At 34.7% G+C, this 24113-nt stretch overlaps 2 protein-coding genes across 3 annotated transcripts in view; one reads left to right on the top strand and one right to left on the bottom strand.

Moving 5' to 3' along the window:
- LOC105234168 (NADP-dependent malic enzyme) overlaps positions 1-21212 on the top strand; it is a 31057-nt gene extending 9845 nt beyond the window's left edge. For both annotated transcript variants that reach the window (XM_049448375.1, XM_049448374.1), the window contains exons 2-5: positions 2877-3807; positions 19236-19571; positions 19677-20838; positions 20906-21212. In XM_049448375.1, coding sequence (XP_049304332.1) covers positions 2877-3807; positions 19236-19571; positions 19677-20838; positions 20906-21024 — 2548 coding nt within the window. In that variant the 3' untranslated portion in view covers positions 21025-21212. The remainder of the gene's footprint in view (positions 1-2876; positions 3808-19235; positions 19572-19676; positions 20839-20905) is intronic.
- A 1989-nt stretch (positions 21213-23201) lies between these two features.
- On the bottom strand, positions 23202-24054 carry LOC109579223 (uncharacterized). The gene is made up of 3 exons (XM_019988789.3): positions 23925-24054; positions 23714-23870; positions 23202-23632 (listed from the first exon to the last, which is right to left on the bottom strand). Coding segments are annotated over exons 1-3 (573 nt in total). The 5' UTR covers positions 23927-24054; the 3' UTR covers positions 23202-23218.
- Positions 24055-24113: the final 59 nt, after the last annotated feature.

Raw genomic sequence — 24113 nt, 5'->3', positions numbered from 1 at the left:
AAGCTTAATTTGATTTTAATGGAACACAGTGACTTACAAAATTCTCCGTTATTTCAATGATTCGAAGAATATATAATTTATTTTTAATTTTCCAAAATGTGATTTCAATTTTTATGAAAGAATGAATTAATTTATTTATTACAAATTACTTTAAGTGCATTACTTGAACATTTTAAAGTTAAGTCAACAAAATCAAATATAAGCGATAATGGGAACAGGTTAATTATCTTTAATTCATTAAAAATACAAAATGAGGCTAATTGTTAAACTAATTTGTTGGAAAAATTTTTCCATAAGTATGTTGGACCTATGCCCAATCCAAATATACTACCTTTTGGACTCTGAACAAAAATATATCTTCTTGGAGGACTGAACAGAAACCAATAAAATATAACAAAATTTTTTCGATTAAAAGGGCTGGGACTTTATTGGGATATTTGAAAAGAACAAAATGTGTTTTTATTTAACATTTTGTAGGTTTTTTAGCTCAGATGAAATTTTGTATATAATGAACTTGTCTTGATGTTTCTTGGATTTCTTTCCACAATTTTTTAACAATTCGGAACATTCTTCTTTATTATTAACCGTAGATTTTCGTTGGGTGGGCGTCGAGCTATTGAAGGCCCCAACATAACTTCAACTTAATTTACTCAAAATCACTCTCAGCCCAGGCTTTATTCCGCCTTCCACCACATTTTCTTGTTCAATTTTTGCTTCAATTCTATATACAAGTATAGACCATCCGATAAATGTTTTCCGATTTTATCTTTGGCCGTAATTATTCGCATAAAGGAATATGAAACTCTTTTGAGGCTGTTATCATTCCAGTTTGTATATACATATGTATGTAATAAATGTCGTTCTGTTTCTGATTGTCCCATACTCTTAATATCCACTAACTGGTCTTTAACTTACTGAGAGCTAGTATCTAAATGACAGTTGAAATGTCTAGTAATCATTTTATGCAATATGTTTTTAGTTTTTTATACTCTTCACAAGTATAACTAAACCTTGAAAAATAACAGACAAAGAAGTTCGTTGATGATCTGATGATCTTTGTCTTGCTTTGTAAAATAAAAAGATTTCACACAAGGAGTTGATTTTGATTGGTCAGTTTTTACGGCAGCTAGATGCTATAATGGTTTGATATCGGCATTTGCAACAATTGAGCAGTTCTTGAGAAGTGTAGGGCGTGTGCAAAGTTTTAGATTGATATCTTAACATAGGCTTTAATTCGCGTATATTCAGTTGAACGGATAGACGGATATGGCTAAAACAACTGAGCTCCTCTTGCTGATCAAGTGCATATACTATATACTATATACCGTATAGAGGCCCCGACGTTTTTTCTTGGCGTTAAGACCTTCCGAATATTTAAAAAATAATCGCTCAAAGACGGTATATCTTCGGTTATTACACCCGCATATGCTTGCTGTAACATTTTCGTTACTTATTTGAATAGTCCAATATTAAATACAATCTAGCTTTTTTCCTTCTTTTTTTTACTTTTCAATTGGTAATCTCTTTTTCAAAACCAGCAGTAATCTCTCATCATATGCCAATACCAACAATGCTGACTATTTTTATTCCATCACTTTGAGATCTTGTTGGAACCGCTCTCCCTGATCTTCAGGAGTTCGAAAGTTTGTCAGCATATGTTTATACTCTTGCAACATGTTGCTACAGAGAATTATAATTTTGTTCACCAAACGATTCTACGTCCCACTTTCTACTAAACGAGATAGATATTATAAAAGGTTATATGTATATACATTAGGGTGTTTTTTTTTTTACTACTAATTTTTTTCAGTCCCGTCACGAAATTTCCTTGGAAATACCCTAAAAAAATTCCCTGAAAATTTTAGCCCTTAATATTAACATTAAGAACTGGACCAAGGCCTGTAAAAATTTTCCATAGAAATCACACGACAATCGTGAGTTTTTACCTTTAAATTCCTACAGATCAGAGGTATTTTATGGCATCGCTTTGACTTTAGACGCATATTTCTCAGAATTGTTCACTCTACAAAAGTGCCCAGTGCAACAAAGTCGTAACTCACACCGGCGAGGTAGTACGGGGCTCTAAACCCGATTTTTCCAAGAATTTCGCATTTTTTTGTATATATCTCGTAAATGACAGGAGCTATAGAAAAAATGTACATGACAAATTTGTAGGAAATTTTATTTGCTATAAAAAAGGTCCAAGGTCAAAATCGCTATCATTAATACTTCTCAAGAAATTCGGCTTTTTAAGTAAGGCTTTATAGAATTCTATGAAAATTGCTTACTTATGCTGGATATATCGGCTAATAAGGTATTTCCCTGGCTTTGATTCTTGCAAGTAGGAAGAGTATAAAATGTTCGGATGCACCCGTACTTTAGCCAATGAATAAATTCGTAATCTGGACACTTGAAGACATCGAAATTTGCTAAGATACAAGAAAATAATATTTGTTTGTTTTGCTGTGTAATTATAAATTTTTATATGCTGCTAATTTCATATGTATGTATATGTATTTAATATTTTATTTAAAAAGCCAAAATAACTTTCATCTACCAAAACCAAACAAGTTCACATAATTATACACACATCTATGTACATATATGTACATATGTATGCTTCTTAGCTACGACTGTCTTTTTATCAAAAATATATACCAAAGCGTTTAAAAGTGTGAATTACACAACGAGTCGCGCAAATTTATCATAAACCGCTTTAATTTAATAAATACAAAAATATATAATTATGTAGCCGCTGTTATTCATTTTCGCACAATACATACACATAACATAACACGCGTCTAAAATTTAGCAATTTTATCTGTTGTTGTGGTTTTCTCTTTCTCTTCTCATACACACATATGTTTTGTTCGCAGCGCACCGCTTTATCCGACCGCCAGCAATTCATACAACCCTTCCAATGGCCAGGTAACGCCGTACGAGCATTATCGGCAGCAACAACAACAGCAGCCAACACAAAACACAATGTATAAAACAACAATTCCAGTGAATGAACATTGCCAAAGCCAACAACAACAACTAGCGTCCACGGCCAACAGCTGTCACTGTAGCAGCGACAACGGCAACGATAGTGGAGCTTTCGTGCAATCAGCTGTTGGTGGAGCACAGCTGACCAACAACAACACTAGCAACACTAGAAACAATGACGCAACGAATGCGAAACAACGCGCAATCGGAGTCCCCATGTCTACGCAACATTGTTGCCACGCCACCGACAATAGAAACACTCTTGTCTCCACGCAAGCACAGTATGCTCACCACAGTAGTAGTCAAGCGAGCAATAATCATACGACTACATTAACAACAACGACAACAACTGTCGAATACGAGTTGTCAAATGGCATAGCAAAATTGAGTAAAATCAGTACGAGTCGAGTCGCCGCCGAACAGTCGTCGTTGCCGTCTCATTTATTGCAGACGCAGCAAACAATATCGTTTAGAAAGGAACAAGAAGTCAATAGTTTGACGGAAATCACCACAAACACAAGCAATCAAGTCAAATTGGGAAAGGAAAAGGAGCAGCAACAATTATTGCCACCGTTATTATCCTCAAAGGCATTACAGGAACTAAGTGAAAACGTCGAAGCTTTAAATAGCTACAATAATAGTAATAATTTACTGACCAGTGTACCGAAACAACAGTTGAGAAACTATAGCACAATGGCCGAACCAGTCCAACAATCGAAATGTTTTTCGCATAAAACAAATTTGGCCCAGGGCGATGATGCGGAGGTGCCCGGCAAAGTGAGCGGCTTGGAACGCTTGCATCAAAAGAAATACAACAAGGTAAGTGACGAGTGAAGAAATGGAAGTCTAAAAATATATTTTTTTTGATTAATTTACGATTTGTGTATAGAATATTTGAAAAATTTTTCGTGCCATAAAAGTGAAAGAATTATTTTATTAAGGATATTGAGCATATTCGTAGCAGGAAATGCCGCTGTGCGTATGTATGTGTGCAAAGTGATTCGCGAATGGAAAATTACCCAACTGGCAATTGGTTGAAATTGGTTGTGGCCTGCGCTTGCAGGCGGCGGTACAGGCAATAGGGGTTGCAAATAAAACTTTTTCGCTTCAGCAGAACGCTCAAAATTTTTAACTCAAACAAATTGTGTAAAATCACCGCTGGTCATTATTTTGGTCGATTTCATTAAAAATCGATCAAATTTTGTATATTTTGTGAATCATTTTGCATGGTGTCCTTTTGCCCTTGTTCGGCTAAGTAACTTTTGTGACACACCGGTTAGCTTTTCCGTGAGCGTAAAATACTGTTCACTTCTATTAATGTGTGTATCGAGATGCGCCCTTATGTTAGACGTACTTGTGTATAATTACTATCTGTTACTACACTACGCCCCAGTAATGGTGAACCGCATTACTCAGCGCAAAAGTCATGCCACCTTTTCGATTGCTCTGTGCGCAGTAGCGTCAATTTATGCATATGTACGTGAGCATAGATAACAGGTGATTTTTAGGAGCGAATTTTTGTGAGAAATTAAAGTAAAGTTTGATAGTAAAGAATAAAAAGTTGTTCCAAATGAAAGTATTATTTATAAGAACTACTGAAGACATTTTAATAAACAGGAAACGGAAATAGGTCCAAAATTTTTTTGAACATGAACGGAAGTTGTGAAAGCTGTCCACTTTTAGTTTATTCCAACTTTTATTAAAGTTATTTATATATTAATCAGTATCTGTAATTATTTGTATTGCCTATTGGGCCTAAACAAATTTTAGTTATTTTTATTTTAATTTTAGAATAAATATCGTCCGAAATAACCAAAAAAAATCTTGTAGGATTGAGCTCTTAATATTAATATTAGCAGATATTTTGTGATTTTTGATTTCCCATATAAATAATCCTTTGAACAAGTTATTGATAGACTTATTTTTTTTAAATATCTGAGTTTTTGAATTCGTCTTCACTCCGAATAGTAGCACATCTATTAAAATATCTAGAAGATTGATTTAAAAATACCTTAAATATGTCAAAGCGATTAGTGAAATTCGCCAAGCCAGCTAATATACTATTTAAAAAATTTAAGACTATCCGGTAATGTTACAGCAATTATATAAACTAAAATAATTAACAACACTATTTTAACGGATTTTTTCACTCACATAAAAATTTATCAACTTAAAATTAATATAAAATTTTTAAAGCGGCCTAATCTCCAAAACTAGCACCCTCTTAATCCATCAGCTGTTCACAATTAATGCTCTCAAAAACACATACCTTTACATAAACATACATATGCATGAAATTGCTCTCTGTTTTGATATTATGCACGCTCTCCTTTGAAAAAAAAACTTGCTTGAATTGCAAATAATGCGGTTGAAAAGCAAAAATTGCAAGAAGAAGAGTAGATGTTGCCGCAGCGAAAAAAAAACTTTCTACAGCTAGATACTGTACGTCATCTGTAGAAAATACAATATAATAATGCTTTGAGTACGCGAAAAGATATGAATCGCAAACACCCATACACACATACATACATATGTACATACACGCGCAGATATAAGTATGTACATTTGTAGTTTGTGCCATAATTTCAATGTCACTCCAACGCAGCGTGATTAAGCCCATACAAAAGCGCAATCACATTTTTTTATAATCAAAAACGGCATTTAAAATATCTACTAATAAAAATAAACTAAAGTTAAATCTAAACGCCACAGACACGACATCTTTAACTTATGATTGACTTATATACATAAGTAAATATGTATGTACGTATACATATGTATGTGTGTGTAATTACGGTAGTAGCTATTTAAAACATATACTGGCATACAGACATAATTTCTTTAGTAATTAATTGCATTGGTTTTATGCAAAAATTTGTTTGGTTTCCTTTGCGAGTGCTGACGTCACTTATTCATAGAAAATCCAGCATTTAAAGGATGACGAGTGATTTAATTATTTTGTATATAAAATAATCAACAATATATTAGAATTTAACGCTTTGTCATTGTTTTTTTGACACATACATATGTATGTATGGACATACATGAAATCATATGACAAATTACTAAGTTGACGCAAAATGACGAATATTTCTTTCTAAAACTTGTAATGTCACCTGATAACCTTTAAAACAGCAAATATCTGTATTCGGAAAAGGCAGACATGTAAATATGTATGACATGCATATATGCTAATTTCGACAATATATGTTTGGCGTCACGGCTCAGCCGGTCATACATAAATACATATAGCCACATACATATACATACATATGCATGTACATGTATACAAACACTTTTTAAATTTTGACCGAAAAACGAAGTTGAATCGATTTCATAGTAACTGTGCTACTTAGCCGAGTTGTATATACATATGTATGTTTGCGTATGCACCAACTCCTAAATAGCTTGCATACTTATGTGAGCATACACTCGGTTATGTCACCTTGTTAGGGGTCAAAGTTTCACGCACGAGTTTGTTTGCGCCACTTGTTGGCAATTTAAGCATTCACACACCAATGCGTATTCATAAAAAAAACAACTTTAAATAAATATGTATGTACTATATAATATCTCCATCATCTCATGAAATATATTGTGTGCTCTTTCAAAATTTCACGAAATTAGGCAAAATCATATAAATACATACATATGTATGTGTTATTTTCATTCACATGACTCGTCATTGCTTCCAATTAATGATATCCATTATATTATATGTACATACATACATATAAACTTATTTGTGTTTGGAATTAGGGGCACTTTATTATTGGAGTACAAATTTCAATAATTCTATATATTAGACAAATGCATATGAAAACCAATTAATTTTAATAAGAATAATTTGGCTTGATTTTGTACTGCGCACATTTATAATTTCGAAAATAAAATTCTTTCTTCTCTTAAAAATTCATAATGATAGCGACTGATGCCAATTTAAGTCTTGTAGGACCGTCACTATAAGTTTTTATGCGCATTGTATTCGAGAGTAGTTCCCCTGCAATCAAAGCTACTAGCCGGAAACCGGTTTGTAAATACTAGTATGACCGACTAGCACAGCTAGTCAGCCAACTGTCTCTTTTCCAAACAAGCAATTGGTATTTTTCGAATGTTGATGGCTTGGGAAATTCCAACTAACAATATAAATATGTATATAAAGGGTGATCCATTTCGAGGTTCTCCACTTTTATAAAGAAAAAACAAAGAAACTTCAAATTTAATGAGGGTTGTTTATTAACATTCGAAAGAACATCCTTTAGCATTTATTTTTTGATGATTATCTCTTTCAAATGTTGGCTGCGGCTACGCTTCAAGTGGTGCATCCGTTGAGTCTAATTTTCTATGACTCGTTCGAGCTTTCGACTGGTAATTTACATATCCCCACAGGAAAAAATCTAACGGTAATTGTGTGATATCAAACGATCTTGGTGGTAAATCGACCAGCCAAAACGTGAAACTGCTTGGTGCCGTCTTGTTGAAACCTTGTTGAAATGTCGCGAAACCACAAGTTTCAATTTGGTTATCAAGGAGCTGTGACGGTGGCCATTGATGGTTACTTTCTCACCGGCATCTTTATTGAAGAAATATGGAGCGATGGATGATTCCACCGGGCCACAAATCACACTAAACCGTTGTTTTTTCTTAATGAAACAACGGCTCTTGAATTTCTTCCGGTTGCTCTTCGTCCCAAATGGGGTAATTTTTTTGTTTACATCCCCATTGGGCCTCATCGCTGAACAAAATTTTTCTCGTTGGATCTTTTGGAACTTTTCACGAGCCCATAGTGCGAAGCGATATTGCTTGAGAAGATCGGACGGCTTCAGCTCTTCCACAAGCTGTATTTTGTAAGCTTTCAATTTAAGACCTCGACGAAAATGAGCCAAGTTGTTCCATACATCAGTCCGAGTTACTGCGAACAGCGCCGAATCGACTCTCCACGGTCTTCGTGTATATGTGCATATCTTATTTCATAAAAGAATATAAAAAGTCATTTAGCTTGATATTGATCGGTTAGTTTGTGCAGCATGTATATACTATAGAGAGCTAATCTGACCAATATATTCGATGATTGTAGCACTGTCTTGAACAATAACCCATAAGAACTTTCATGAAGATATCTTATCAAATACAAAAGTTTTCCATACAAAAACTTGATTTGAATCGGTCAGTTTGTGCTACAGCTATATGCCATAGTGCTCCGATCTGAACAACATATTCGGAGCTTGTAGCATGGCAGTGAACAATAGTCTGTGCCAAATTTCGTGAAGATATTTTGTCAAATAATAAAATTTATCATATAAAAACTTTTCTGATAGTGAACCGCTCGTTCAGAGTGTATGAAGCTCCATACAAAGCCATACATAAGTATTTCTAGGAATAATTAATATGTAATCGTTATATAAGTATCTATGTACTCGTATATTCAAAAACACAACAGTATCTCCATTTAACAATCGTGCGTCACTGAAATAATTGATTAATTATTTTATGCATTACGCAAAATCTCTAAAAGTAGCGTTAAATTAAACAGAGAAAAGCTATTTTTCACTTATCAAAGCACTGTATTTGCTTTCATTTATTTTGCTTCCACTTCTCAGCACTTATCTCTGTATAAATGTACATACATATGCTTGAATATTTATGAGTTTATCTACATAAGTACATTGGTATACAATTAGCATTGAAAATGAAAGTAGCAAAATTATCTCAGCAACTGTTGATATTATAGTATTATGGCAATATTACTTTATCTCACTTGTTTACAACTTTTCGTTTATTCTAGAGAAAGATGGAATATTTTTATCGCGTATAGTCTTATGCTCTGTTATACATTGATTGCAATTTTATTTTTGAATTATACATATATAAAACTTGTGTTGTTGAGAATCGACTATCTCACAATGTGTTCGGGACTCTATTTTACATTATATTCTCGGATTCTCAGCGTATCTGGCAATGAAAAAAGCCATCGAAAAATAACATGATGAATTCAGCATCCAAGAATCCGGTCCCAGTCTAATCAAATCAATTTAAATAGCAAGGTACCTCTATATATTTCAAGATTAGATCTATACCTAAACGTATTTATAAAAAATTTTCCTAAGTAGATGCGTATACTATATTTGGTTAGTTACTATTTTGCTTTAAAAAAACTCTCCTCCATTAAACGTCGTTTGATACAATGCAACTATCTCATCAGTTTTTCATAAAAGTTCAATTGTCCAACAGCTCCACTTCCTCGGCTTTTTGTTTCCCTTTATAATTTCTATCAAAATCCTTAGCCATTCCTCCTCCTCCAGCGAAATTTGGTTTTTCGGAGTGCTATTCCCTTGGGTTAAACAGTTTAAACATCATATTCAGAAACTCACGTCTCGTCATCAATAGTGTTTTCACGATCCTCGTGCTAAATTATAACATCTAAAACACTCTTGCAACATTTTCAACGATTCCCTACTCGTGACTCCATTTACTCGTTCAATTATTTTTTGTTTCCATGATAAAAATCGTCAGATCTAACGAAGCTGTATAAGCTGATGTTGAGCAATACCAAAAGCTCCGTCAAAATCGAGAAGGACCTCTCCGAGCCTTTCGATACCAAACGAGGTTTCAGATAAGGTGACTCCCTATCATTCGACTTCTTCAATCTATTGCTGGAGAAAATAATTCGAGCTGCAGAACTTAATCGAACATGTAGAATCTTTTAAAGGAGTGTACAGCAGCGGGCGTACGCCTATGATTTGATATATTTGGCCCCAACATCCGCGTCGTCAGTTCTGCTTTCTTCAGACTGGTAAAGAAAGTGAAGCAAATGGATATAGTAGTGAACGAGGGCATCTCCTGTCATCAAACAAACAATCGTCGCACTCGCGACTTGGCTCCCACTTCACTGTTGACAGTCATAACATCGAAGTCGTAGTTAATTTTGTCTATCTTGGAACCAGTATTAACACGAACAACAATCGTCGAAATCCAACGCAAAATAACTCTTGGTAGCAGGTGCTACTTTGGAGTGAGTAGGCAAGTGAGTGAATAAAGACTAAATTCTACAAGTCACTCATCCTTCCCGTCCTGCTACGTTATACGACGACATTGGCATAAGTAGTTCAGCGAATTAAGGGAAAGCGGCTACGCTGGCTAGGTCATGCTGTGTGTATAGATGAACACACTCCTGATCAGAAAATAGTACCTGTCAGGGAAAGCAGAGGAAGAGGAAAACCTCCACTCTATTGGAGAGATCAAGTGGAGATAGACCTGGCTGCACTTAGAACATCGAATTGGCGCCAAAATGCAAAAAGAAGAAACAACTGGCGCGCTGTTGTTAACTCGGCTATAACCGCGAGAGTAGTGTCTCCGCCTTTAAAGAAGAAGATTTAAATTCATTTCAGTACTCGTTTACCGGCACTTTTAATTTATTCTTGATTTATCTAAGAAACAATTTACAAGTCTGCATTGCCTTTGTATACTGGATGTGTCACCCAACGACTTATAAAGCAACTTTTCGAACCGGATTTCCAATTAACTGCAATTTCGAATCGTCAATTACTTACCAAACATACATACATATGTATGTATAGTATGTACAAAACAGCATTAGAAACATGGAGGCATGAAATGTGAAATATCATTATTAGTAAGCCAAACTCAAATTTTAATTTCAATTAATGTTTAATACATACATATGTATACTAAGAAACGTCGCTTAGAAATATGCATAATGTGTTACCAAATCTGCAAATAGGCGCACTAATTAGCGCTTAATCAGTAATTAAAAGGCAAATCATTGTTATTCGTAAGATCAAGATTACGCTGCAGCTCAACACTCATTGTCACCGGCGCGGTAATCTCGGTCTGACCCCAAATTTGTTTGGGCACACACACATAATATTTGTATGGCTTTAATACATATTAAATGTGCTTACTAATAACTCTATCGCTGTATTTATTTATTTACTTTCGGTTATCATCTCGTATGGTCTATTGTAAAAATCAAACAACAAAATAGTGAGAGTGTGCCGATTTATTTGCGCGCCTTATCTGCTGCAAACATTGCTCTTACTTATAGACGGGATGCGCCAACGAAAACGTTATTTATTGCAGCGTCATAATAAAGTAAACTTTGCTTTGCGAAACAATTAAATAAAACACGCCGAATAAAAATAATTATCGCTAATATTAACACAATGTACATATTGTACATTTATATATAGTTGTGTATATTTCTGGTTTTAGAAATGCAATACTATCATATACATATGTATATATGCATACATATGTATGTAAATAAATATAAATGTACGTTGACGTTCAGCGAAACCAGAAAATTACAAACAAAAGGAAGCAATAATGAGATGTGATTGAGTATTGCAAATTAAATCAGATATACATAGTACATAAGTATATATGTACATACACTATACTAAATTTTTTATTCCCTGAACAGGGTATATTAAGTTTGCCACAAAGTTTCTAATACCCAGAAGGAAATGTTAGAAATGTAATTATGATCTGGATTGCTACGAAACTTTTTTATTTGTGGAGGGTATTATAGTGCAACCGAAGTTAACTTTTTTCTTGTTGTCTTTTTCTAATTATCGCGCGAACAAACAGAATTGGCTATTGCATTTCAATGTTGTTATATTTATTATCGTGAATTTATATGAATATGCATTGCATAATAATCGTGAGTATATATAAAAAAACAATGGGAAAGATAAATATGTAAGTCTGAATTTCGTATACAAATAACAATCTCCAATGAATGACAAACAGCAAAATAAAAAACATATGCATTTACACTTGTATATGGATATTTAAAACCAAAAACGGTTAAATAAGACTTTGAGTTGATACGACAACTTACATTATCAAAAATATCTGTAAGATGCAATATTTCCAATAATTCCGGCCTCTTTTTAGGAAAAACGCAACCGACAAATAACATTTAAATAAATAGTATTTCTTGTTGACTGTTTGGCCGCTCGGAAGGTAAACGAAGTACACCTCACCTCGATAATTGAAGAAAATTGTCAACATAACCTTGATTTTTGCCCTGGTTTTTTCGGCTTTGGCTCACCTTTGCTACAATTTGCGGCCGATTGATCGCCTCTTTCCGGATCGTAAACATGGATCCAAGATTGATAGCCAGTAATAATACGTTTCATGACATCCTGGTAGTAAGAAAGCATTGTTTCACAAACTTTATCGCGACGCTATTTTTCGGAAACATTTTTTGATTTGGGCACCAATCGTGCTTTCACTTTACTTAGGCCCGAATGATCTTTCAAAATGTTTGCCTTTGAGCCTTCCGATATTCCAATGATACCAGTAAGATCTCAGACTGTTAATTGTCGATTCTTAAGCACAAATTCCTTTATTTTATTGACGTGTTGATCGTTATCCTACCAAAAAATTGATGAATGGGTTTAAATTTAAATTAAAACTATTTTTTTCTTTTTCAAAATTCAATTATATGTGTACGACGGTAAATTTAACTCGTTTACGAGTTCATGGCATTACGTGCAGCAGGAGTTCCAGTTCATGATCACCTTTTCCAAAAAATATTTAGAAGTATAGAGGTCTGAAAAATGAGCAGCTTCTTAGTATTTTGTCTTAAGGATGAGCAAAATCTCGGAAATAGAGCGACTAGTTCACCTATATACAGACGGACATGACTAAATTAAATGTACTAATGGCGTTGATCTTTTATATATTTGTTTTATAACGTCTCCGACATTTAATGTTCCAAACTTCTTGAGAAACTTCATATACCTTGTTCTGGGTATAATGAAAGATGGTGAGAAAAGAAGACTATATTCAACAGGGTATGTGTTAGAAGTCATTATGCTGTCAATCTGTTTGAACAAATGTTTGTTCGATTCGCTACTCTCCAACGCTAGGCAAATAAAATACAACATGTGTAACATAGAAAAAATAGAAGTGTGGTGGTGTTCCCAAGCTTCTAACGTGTCAGAACAAAACGACAAAGCCACTGCTTGACGTGCGAAAATACTGTTCACGAAATTACAACAAATTGGTTCCAGATATGCTCTACATACTAACCCGTCGAATCAACTAGACGTATACTTAATTTCAAGAGAATTGAATTAAATATATAAATTTATAAAATATTGCGCAATTCAAACTCATATTAGCAGCAAAGCGAGCCAAAAGACGGCTTATTTAGTTTCTTTTGACATTTTATTCGCATGCTTTTCTCTAATCAATAGTGTTACTTTGCCTTTTTCGCATTTATTTTATTTCCTAATACACTTTGTGCTATTTCACACTACACTTTGCACCAACTTCATAACAAACAGACACTATGGCAACAACAATCACACCAGCCCGCTTAGGTCATTTGTGTCAGCTGTTGCGCGTGCCGAACATTTCAACATGAAAAGGCAACCAAAACAAAACGAAAATTCACGCTGTTGCTATGCGCCAACGATTGGAGCTGACCAGGCCTCACTTTGTGCTGGAACACAAACACACATACCATCACACTTGTAAGCGCCGCAATTGACCGCCCTCATTCGCAACAAAGTCAATCAGATTGAAAGTGTTTAGTTGCGATTATTTGTGGGTATGTGTGTACACGAAGGTTTGCATGATTAATAGTTTGTATGTATGAATAATTGCCTTTTAAATGTTATTGAAAAGTGAAAAGTTAGAAATGTCATTAACAGACTAGATATTTATCTAAATGGATACCAATATTTCTACACATGTGCATATGTAAAGCCTTCTATATACAGGTATGTAAGTACATACATGCATTTATGTGTCATTCAAATCAGAATAAATATACATACATATGTATGTATGTATGTATATATTTTCATACGCGAAGAAGCGAGGTTTGAGGGGTTGATATGTCTGAAACAAATAATTTCGAGCTTGAAGTTTTCAGGGCTGCAACAATGTTTTAAAGATTTTTTTCATCAACAATTCACCATAAATATCCACGAGCCTTCAGTTTTCTCTCTACGGCACTGTAAAAATGTATATATTGCTCTTAATTAATATGTATATAATTTTTATATTTTCTAAATTTGTATATGTACTTCCATAATTATGTTGTATCCAAGCAATTCTGTACATCAATATTTTGTGCCGTTATCGTTTGACAAGGCATACATGTTTCGTCATAAATATAGATCAGGTGATAGCCGACACCTCCAAGAACTCAAGTAAGCAACAAGTTCAGTTAGCCAGTCTCTCATCTTCTAATTCATGTGCATAGTTACCAATGCGTAAATACTTATGTATTGTATGCATGTAGAATAGTCAGCACCTTGGAGCCCACTTCAAAATGTTTACGCCAGTTTTGGCCATCATATCTTTATTACTTCCCTGAGTGCTCATTATAAAATGTCAATATTGATTAAATTACAAATTAATATGCCATGAATATTGACTCAACAATCATTGTGCGTTGCACAACAATTTAAGATCGATAACAGTTTAGTTATGATTAGAAGTCTGCGAATTTCTTGTTATTTCTTAAAATGAACTTCATTTATTTAATCATTAGTGCATTTACTGCCGTAAAATATTTGGAAATTTTGTTGTGTATAAATACGTGCAAATTTCCTGAGTGTTAATAGAATAATTGATTGCCAGTGCCTAATATGTGCCTATAGCAGCATATGACTTATCATATTCCAAAACTTTAGATTCCATTATCGATGTGAATTAGTGTTTATTTAAGAAAATGTTATATGTTACGTCAGGTTCTCTATTATTCTTGATTGTTCTCCTAAATGTAAGCAATGGAATGAGTTCTTTGATCATTATATTGTTGGAAGGAAGATATATGTATATTGGTCTACTATGTACATATGTACTCGTAAGTATGTACATATTTAATTGGTAATTTATAATATCCTCTAACCCGGACTGGTCCACTTAAACAGCGCGCGCGAACAACGACGTTAAAAAACGTTTCCTAGATTTGTACAAACTTTTTAATGTTCGCATAAACTTTGATCACTAAGTCAATTAGCGTGTGTTTAGCAGCTGTTTGTTTAGAAGCGAAAAGTTCGTCTGGAAAAAATGTACAACGAGTTTGCGTGAAATTTTGTATTTCCAATGGAATCACGGCTACGGCATCATTGGAATTGTTGCAAAAGTCTTTGGAGTCTACTTTATCACAAACAAAAGTATTTAAGTAGCAGAATGCATTCAATGATGGTCGGGCAGTCATCGAAAACTTACCGCATGCGACTCGTCCATTGATATCTGTTAATGACGATAACATTGAAACAGTTAAAAAAGCAGTGCTTCAAAATCGTCGTGTTGATATCGGAGAGATGGTTGATTTATTTAACAAAAATATTGCCGAGTAGAGGTGGCAAAAGGATGCAGAGAACCCCATATTCATCAAACGCATCATTACAGGTGACGAGACGTGATTTTATGAGTATGATGTCGAAACTGTCCACCAAGTTGTGAATGGTGCTCGAAAAATTATTGGTAACCGAAAAAGTAAAATTCGTCGAAGACACTGCAGGCCATCCAAAGCTTATAACAAATACTCGTAAATGTATAATTGGATATTCTTGGAGGCTCGCTCCCATTCGCTGTTCACAAAGTAAAAATGCAGACACTATAAAGTATTTTTAATATGTCGGCATTTTAATTCGTCGGTATTTTGAACTTCGGTAAATTCAATTACATAATATTTGGAAACTGATAAAAATTGAAATTTGAAGTTTTGCTTTTTTTGATCAGCAAGCTCCATGTAGAGTTTACCTAGCATTAAAAACAGTTTTATTCACCCGAAATTTGTATATGAATCTGAAAAATAGCAGCTTATAAGTCCATATACATATGTATATCTGTTCCAGTTTTAAGCATTTTTTTTCTCTTAAACATAAATGATTCTTCGCATCTGTTTTGCCTCTGAATAAAAAATAGGTGGTAAATAGAAACAAGTGAAACTACTCGTATAAATCAGCAAAAATACTAAACAGCCGGTTTCACTTCCACAAATTAATAGTTTTACTCAGCTAAATATTTACGTAACATACAAAGCTTTTGAATAGGCATTTGATTTTACAGACTCAAGCTGTAAACACATAACGACGGCAGGTCGACAAACGACATCTGTCAAATATTACACACGTTCTTATGGACACTTATTTTGACAACGACACGAAAACACGACTGTAGGCCGACAGTTGTCATTCTCGCTAATTCCTATTTGCCAACGACAGTAGAACGACAGTAGAATGAAGAAGAGAGATGAGGAAGAGTGGTGATGCCACTAATATGTAAAATGTAAAATTATTCACAGCTCTTACAAACTTGACGTTATTTTACAAATAAAAGCATAAAATAGCTCTATTTTATCATTTGTAATAACAATTGATAATTTAAAACAAAAATATATACCTATTTACTTATTTTTTGCATAAAAAATTTAACTTTGAACAAAATATTAAAATTTCATTGAAGTGTAAGGTATTAGTATGGCCACAACGAAATTGTGTACATGCAAAATGGACAGCTGCGTTGTTTTGTGTACATGCGTTGTTTTGTTTTCATTTCACTTTCGTACTCTCGTTTGTCGTTTGTCGTCTGGTCGTCGTTATGTGTTTAGTACTTTACCTATTCAATGCCTAGAATATTGCCATATAACTATATTTATCCCTTATTAACCATTAAAAATTCAACCACGCCCCTTCCCTTTCTTTTCCCGATCTCAGCTACTGCGTAAGTCTAATAATTGTCAATATTTCACAATTTGTAAATATTATTCCGGGTTCATATTTGCTATCATCATTCCTAAATTTTTTTCCAGAAAAATTATTTATAAGCTGTGAGTAATTTACAAATATCTTATTTAAATTAGCGAAAGCGTATCTACGAGGAATACGTAACAAACACACCTGCAAAAAATATAATTTGTTTTTTATTAGCCAAGCATGAGTTGGCAAATTCTTCACAATGCTTAATGGGCACGTAATGGCAACTACTTATAAACAAGCTTAACAAATTATATACATATTTTATTTTTATGCACTATATAAAGGGTGATCCATTTGAGGTTCTCTACTTGTTTAAAAAAACAGAAACTTCAAATTTAATGACGAATATTTATTATGAGTTGAAAGAACATTATTTGGCAATTATTTTTCGAAGATTATTTCTTTCAATTGTTGGCCGCGGCCACGTCTCAGATGGTCCATCCGTTGAGTCCAATTTTCGATGACTCGTTCGAGCATTTACACGAGTAGCTGGCGAATGACACGCGTGATATTTCATTTTAAGATCTGAATCGAAGCGGGATTGTTCGCATAGACTGCAGGCTTTACATATCCCTACAGGAAAAAGTCTAACGGTGTGATATCACACGATCTTGGTGGCCAATCGACCGGCCCAAAACGTGAAATTATCTGCTCACGGAAGTATTGCAAACTTCGTGACAAACTAAATATATCCTGTTCAAGGTATAGAAAGCTATATGTGTAAATGCGGTCAAAAAATGCACATAACAACTGTGGAGCAATTGAATATACTTGCTCGTCATGGCTCCAATGACAATCTTTACTGTCAAGCAAACACACTATTGTATAATATATAATACGTACGTCTCGGCATATTGTTAATGCTAAGAAAAGTGATCGATTGACATTGAACTTGAGACAATTTCGAAATAAATAATTTTCAACAGCAACATTTATTTATACAAGTTCGTGTTTATTTTTGTATATGTGTACATATATACACAATCATAAAACATTTATAGATAAATAATATATTAAACAGTTAATACATAAAAAACAATGCAAAGAAATGCTTACAAACTAACATTCTAACGAAATTGTACCAATCATTCATATTTAGTTGTAGGAAAACCCTTTGGCGTAATCGAGAGATTGTGACTCAAACAGCAGGCGCTCCCAGTTGAAAACGTTCGTAATATCTTCTAGTTGTGACAAAAGAATGCTTTGAATAAGTAAAAATAAAAACATCATTGTACAAAGGTTCCCAATTTCATGACTTCCTAACATTCTTTTTTGTTGGGAAAATCAGAATCGTATATGTCAGATTTGTCTCTGAGCGACAATTCGCACATTCCAGACTCAGAATAAAAAGACCACCCAAATTAGTCCATAAATAGGCATAGAAAACATACAACTAAATATAAGTAATTAAATTTTATTTTCTTCTCTTTAATTTTTCTAGAAAAACCGCCGGTAACTAGTTTAACTAAAAACGAAATAATTGCAATTGAAATATTAAATTGAATTAATTTCAGTATGCTGAATGTATGTATGTTTATTGAAATTTATATTTGCTTTTTTTCCTAACATATATGTATATAAGTATGTAATACAGAGCTTAATAAAATAGCGGACCTTACCCGACGGGGTGTTTTGAAAGTTAATTGCTTTGAGCGGCACGAGCATAAATTATTATTTTGATTTTGAGTTTTTGTATTTATGTCCAATTTATGTATGCCGCATGCTTAAGTACAAATGTATGTACATACATACATATATACATATGTAGTGTGGAGCCACACATATCGCCAAAAGTTAATGATCAGCCGATGGTTGTCCCACGCCGGTCTAACTTTCACAAATCGCATGTTTTCTATAAAAACAAATATTTATTTATAAACAAACATATACACCAACATACATTTAAATGTATTTATGTTTAAGCTTGTAGATTTATGAAAAGATCACATTTAACATTGATTTTTCTACGTGATTTGAAAGTGTCTTGGACAAATTATGAACCTCGAAAGATTAACGATCTGCTTAAATATAAATACACTTATTTTTTCTTATTTTTTATTTGATATTTTAATTGACCCTATCTTTTATTACTGATTTCTTTGAACTATATTGCAATTATTTTGAGCGAAAATGTTTGCGATTTGATTGAATTCCAATTTAAGGCGACTTTGGAGAGTGCTCTTGATTTCGCAGAGGTTATTTCATTGACGCGACTAGTTTTGATAGTTTCCGCTGTTTACCCTTAATTCTGAACCAAAGCTCAATGGTCCACAAAACAAGCTCTTCCACAGTTATAATTCCTCTTTCATATTTCCTTAAGTCTAATTAATGTTGAGAACTTTAAATCCAAAGTTTTGATAGACTATTTGGGACTTAAAAGGATGAAAAAAAAATTTTTTTATTTCCTTTTAATTTCAATTTACATTATATACTCGTACATTATACTTTAAAAATAATATGCGTTAATTGCATTTTCCTTATTGTTCATTACAGGGTTTGGCGTTTACCGTTGAAGAGCGCCAGCTACTCGGTATTCAAGGTTTACTGCCTGCTGTAGTCAAATCAGAGGAAGAACAAGTAAAACACGCGCTGATCTTGCTCGATCGCCTGGAACACGATTTGGATAAATATATATACCTCTCTGGTTTGGCTGAGCGCAATGAGCGTCTTTTCTATAAAGTGCTTGGATCTGATATTGCCAAAATGATGCCTTTGGTCTACACACCAACCGTCGGCCTGGCTTGTCAAAAGTTCAGTTTGATTTTCCAAAACCCCAAGGGTCTCTACATAACAATCCGAGACAAGGGACATGTCTACGATGTGCTTAAGGTAAGGAACTGTGAAAAAACTAAATATTCAACTGTTACACATTCACAATAAATCAATAAACATAAAATTTTAAATTTTAATACATCAATATATTTTCTCTTATAGAACTGGCCTGAAACTGATATTCGTGCCATTGTGGTCACAGACGGTGAACGTATCTTGGGTCTGGGCGATTTGGGCGCCAACGGTATGGGTATTCCAGTTGGTAAACTATCGCTATACACCGCCTTGGCTGGTGTTAAACCGCATCAATGCTTGCCGATTACATTGGATGTGGGCACCAACACACAGAGCATCTTGGATGATCCTTTATATATTGGTCTGCGTCAGAAGCGTATCACTGGTCAGGAGTACGATGCTTTCATTGATGAATTCATGCAAGCTGTGCTACGTCGTTTCGGTCGGAATTGCCTCATACAGTTCGAGGATTTCGGCAATAGCAATGCATTCCGCCTTTTAGAAAAATACCGTCATAATTTCTGTACATTCAACGATGATATTCAAGGCACAGCCTCAGTTGCCGTTGCTGGTATTTTGGCATCTTTGAGACTTACCAAATCTTCACTGTTGGAAAACAAAATTCTGTTCTTTGGCGCTGGCGAAGCTGCTTTGGGTATCGCCAATTTATGTAAAATTGCAATGATCCGTTTGGGACTTTCGGAGAAAGAAGCATTAGATCGCATTTGGCTTGTGGATAGTCGCGGTTTGATTGTGAAAAACCGTCCCAGTGGTGGTTTGACTGAACACAAGCTACATTTCGCTCACCAACATGAACCCGTTGATAGCTTGCTGGAGGCCGTAAAAATCGTCAAGCCAACTATGTTGATTGGCGCTGCTGCTGTAGGTGGTGCATTTACACCCGAAATTCTGCAAATAATGGCCGAGTTGAATGAGAGACCCGTTATTTTTGCCCTGTCAAACCCTACCAGTAAGGCGGAGTGTACCGCTGAACAAGCTTATCAAAATACAGATGGTCGTGCTATCTTCTCATCTGGCTCACCGTTCGCACCTGTCACGTACAAAGGCCAAGTTTTCCATCCCGGTCAGGGCAACAACTCGTACATTTTCCCAGGTATTGGATTGGGTGTGATCGCCGCTGGTATTAAAACAATTCCTGAAGAAATTTTCCTAATGGCCGCTCAGAAATTGGCGGTAATGAGTCTCGATGAAGACTTAGCCAAGGGCAGTCTGTATCCACCATTGGAAAAAATCACTGAGTGCTCAGTAGAGATCGCTGTTGCGATTGTTGAGTATGCCTACAAAGAGGGTAAGTTCATATGAATTCTGTATTTAACTGAAATACTTACTTAATTTTGATCAATATTTTTTTTTAGGTTTGGCCACCGTGTTCCCAGAACCAGAAAACAAATGTGAATTCATCAAGTCTCAGATGTATAACGTAAACTATAGCCCTGCTGTGCCGGAGGTATATTCATGGTGTAATAAGTTGTAAACATAGTGCAGAATTACTTAGCTTAACGTGAAAGAAGTAAAGTGAGTGAACTGAACTGGGCGAATGAAAATGTGCACTCGACGCCAAAATTGTTACGTGAAGAAAATATTCATCAATATACATTCAAATCTTATTCTGTAAATTAATGCCTAATCATACTAACTAATAAAGAAGTAATATTTAAATATATAATTTCATATGTTTGCCAAAAAATGGTGGAAAAGTTCTTTTTCCCCGCATTCTTCTTCATTGTTTTAATGTGAGATCAAATCAACTGGTGGTGAAACATGGACCTATTCCAACAACCCTAAACACAATACATACCTATGTATATGTGAAGCCTGGCAAAACAGCCAAATCAGCAGCAAAGCCAAATATTCATGACTCCAAGCTAATGATCAATATTTGGTGTGATTAGAAGAGCGTGCTGTATTGTGAGCTTCTAAAAGCAGGTGAAACCATTAATGAGGAATGCTACTGACAACAACTCATCAAACAGAAGCCAGCGATTGCCGAAAAACGCCCGGAGTTTGCGACAAGACACAAGGTAATTATTTTCCACCAGGAAAACGCTGGACCGGTTAAAATCCATTTGGAAAACAACGACTGAGAAGTTCTGCATCACTCGTATTTCTTTTGGAATGCCACTACTTTACAAATATTAAATGTTAGATTAGATTACGATGTCGATCCGTTCAATAATCTCACTTAGGGCGCCAGTCAAAGCGCTTTCAGACTATAACAAATTTGTTAAAACGGCTAACGGTTCTCGAAACTTAAGAATTTGTTAAATTACACTCAGATCAAATCATCCAAGATATGTCAAAGTATCTTTGTTCGTTCTTTTTTATCCCGAAACACTTTCATCTCGCTTCTTACTTTAGTGATTTTGAGAAAGTGTATAAAATAAATCATTAGTCCCACCACAAAAATAAACAAAAACTAACTTAGGATCCCAATTAGAATTTCCCAGTCTTTTTCCTGAAATGGGTCTATTAATTTAAGTGTAACAACTAGAAGGAAACGTCCAGGACCCTATGAAGTAAATACATATATGTATAAATGATCAGCGTGACGAGCTGAGTTGATCTACCTGTGTCCGTTTGTCAGTAGATATGTACGTGAACTAGTCCCACAGTTTTTGAGATATATGATAGCTTTAAAACTTGTTCTCCCAAGGATCTGCTTATTTTGTTGGAACCGCCTATATCAGAGAACTATATATATATAACTGAAAGATCAAAACCAAATTCTTGTATGGAAAACTTTTTTTATTTGACAATATAAATCCAAATTATTTTTCATACCGGACCACTATGCATATATCTACCATAAAAACTGAACAGTCAAAATTCAGATATTGTGAGAAAATTTTTGTATTTTTGAAGGGTATTCTACCGTTGGTGCAACCCTTAAATCGTTATCCTTACTGCGTTTGCCATGGTCGTCATCTAAAGGGAGGTCTCTCATCCGAGGCTTATTGTGTTTTTTCATTGGTAATTGCGGGTCCCAAACCCAGCGCACAACCCTGTGAAGGGAAAGTTTTGTCTTCTCACTTTAGCTCGCCTTCAAACGGATGTTTTCTGACTACCCAGTGGATACTTGGACGAATATCGTGAGCTGCTTGAGCCATATATAAAATAATCATTTCTGGCAACTCCCAAGTGAATGTCCATCAAAGAATCCTCACTTGCGTGAACACATGACCCCATCCTCCCAGTCATACTCTATTGAGTATATTCAAAATGGCAAACAAGGGTGCTTTTTAGTTTTGTGACCAGCTAACTATTAACTACTCAAATGCTCATTACTATCTCAAATATCGTATGCACCTCATAAGTACCTATGTATAACACGCAAAGTGATTCGTGGTTGTTAGGTGACCAAGGATATTCATTGGAGCCATGGCTGTTAACGCCAGTCGCTGAACCTTCAAAGGGAAGTGCGTTACAATAAGTTGCACGCCAAAGCACGTAATACCATTGAGAGAGCCTTTGGTGTCTTGAGGGTGCTAGAGTAAGAGAACGTTACATCATGTCTTTATAATATACATACTTATGTATATATTTCCAGTGAAGTTATGTACTATAAATGTAAGTATACAGTACATATATATAAGTTACTTACTGTCTCTGTACATGTTACTTCCTCTAAGTATGAATAAAAAGACATGTACACATGTTTAAATAATTCATTATATTTTAGTATTATTATTATTATTTAATTTTTCGCACAATTTAACCATAACCTCTGACATCGAGGTTAGTGCTTGTGACATTTGGTTCAGCACTGCCGTCATCTGCTCGTTTTGCTCTACAATTTTCTTTTGTAGAGCAATGGCCTCCTCCTCTCGCTTTTCATGATCCTCCATTTTTTTTAGCACTGCTCCAAGCATCTTCGCTGCAGTCAATTTACCTTCAGAAGGGATGTAAGTAGGCGATGACATAGGAGAAGGTAAGATGGAAGGAGATAAGGAAGAAGAGGACAAATCTGGAGGTGATGGGGAGGAAGAAAAATTGATTGAGAGAGCAGGCGATGTGATTGTTTGGGAGGAAGCTGGAGCTTGAGCGGAGACTGGTTCTGTATTTATATACAACGGCGGCAAAACCTGTAAGTATAAAACGGACCAATTATTGCCTCATGTAATAATAAAATATATAGTCCGACAAATATTAAATTAAAATATTACCTGGTGACCCAAAGTCCCAACACCCGGCAATCCATCCACCGCTGCTACACCAAAGATTGTAATGGCTTGCTCCTCGAACTCCGTTATTCCTTTTATCGGAGGACCTCCACCAGTCGCCTGCAGCTGCTCCTGAGTTGTCCTTTCGGTTTTTGTACGCCTAGGAATATACGAAATTATTATAGTTACATTTAAAATTTACAAAATTACTTACATATCTTGATTATATTTTTGTTTGTTTATTTCTATTAAAACAGCTGTTTGACAGCAAAAAGCTTTTCACCTCACGTGGTGACTTTTTTAAGCTTTTTTCTTATGAGGTTTGAGCAAGAATAGCTTCACAAAATATGCCTCACAAGAAATCTCCCAAATTTTTCAGAATAGGGCTGTAAGTCCTGCAAAT

This window comes from Bactrocera dorsalis, chromosome 2 (genome assembly GCF_023373825.1).
Source record: "Bactrocera dorsalis isolate Fly_Bdor chromosome 2, ASM2337382v1, whole genome shotgun sequence".
Taxonomy (NCBI): domain Eukaryota; kingdom Metazoa; phylum Arthropoda; class Insecta; order Diptera; family Tephritidae; genus Bactrocera; species Bactrocera dorsalis.
The sequence above is the reverse complement of the archived record's forward strand: the minus strand, read 5'-3'. Positions and strand labels throughout refer to the sequence as shown.

Excerpts from the sequence above, each read along its gene's own strand:
- LOC109579223 (XM_019988789.3), bottom strand. Across the intron at positions 23,633-23,713 it reads TTGGGACTTTGGGTCACCAG|GTTTTGCCGCCGTTGTATAT; the intron begins GTAATATTTTAA and ends TTATACTTACAG.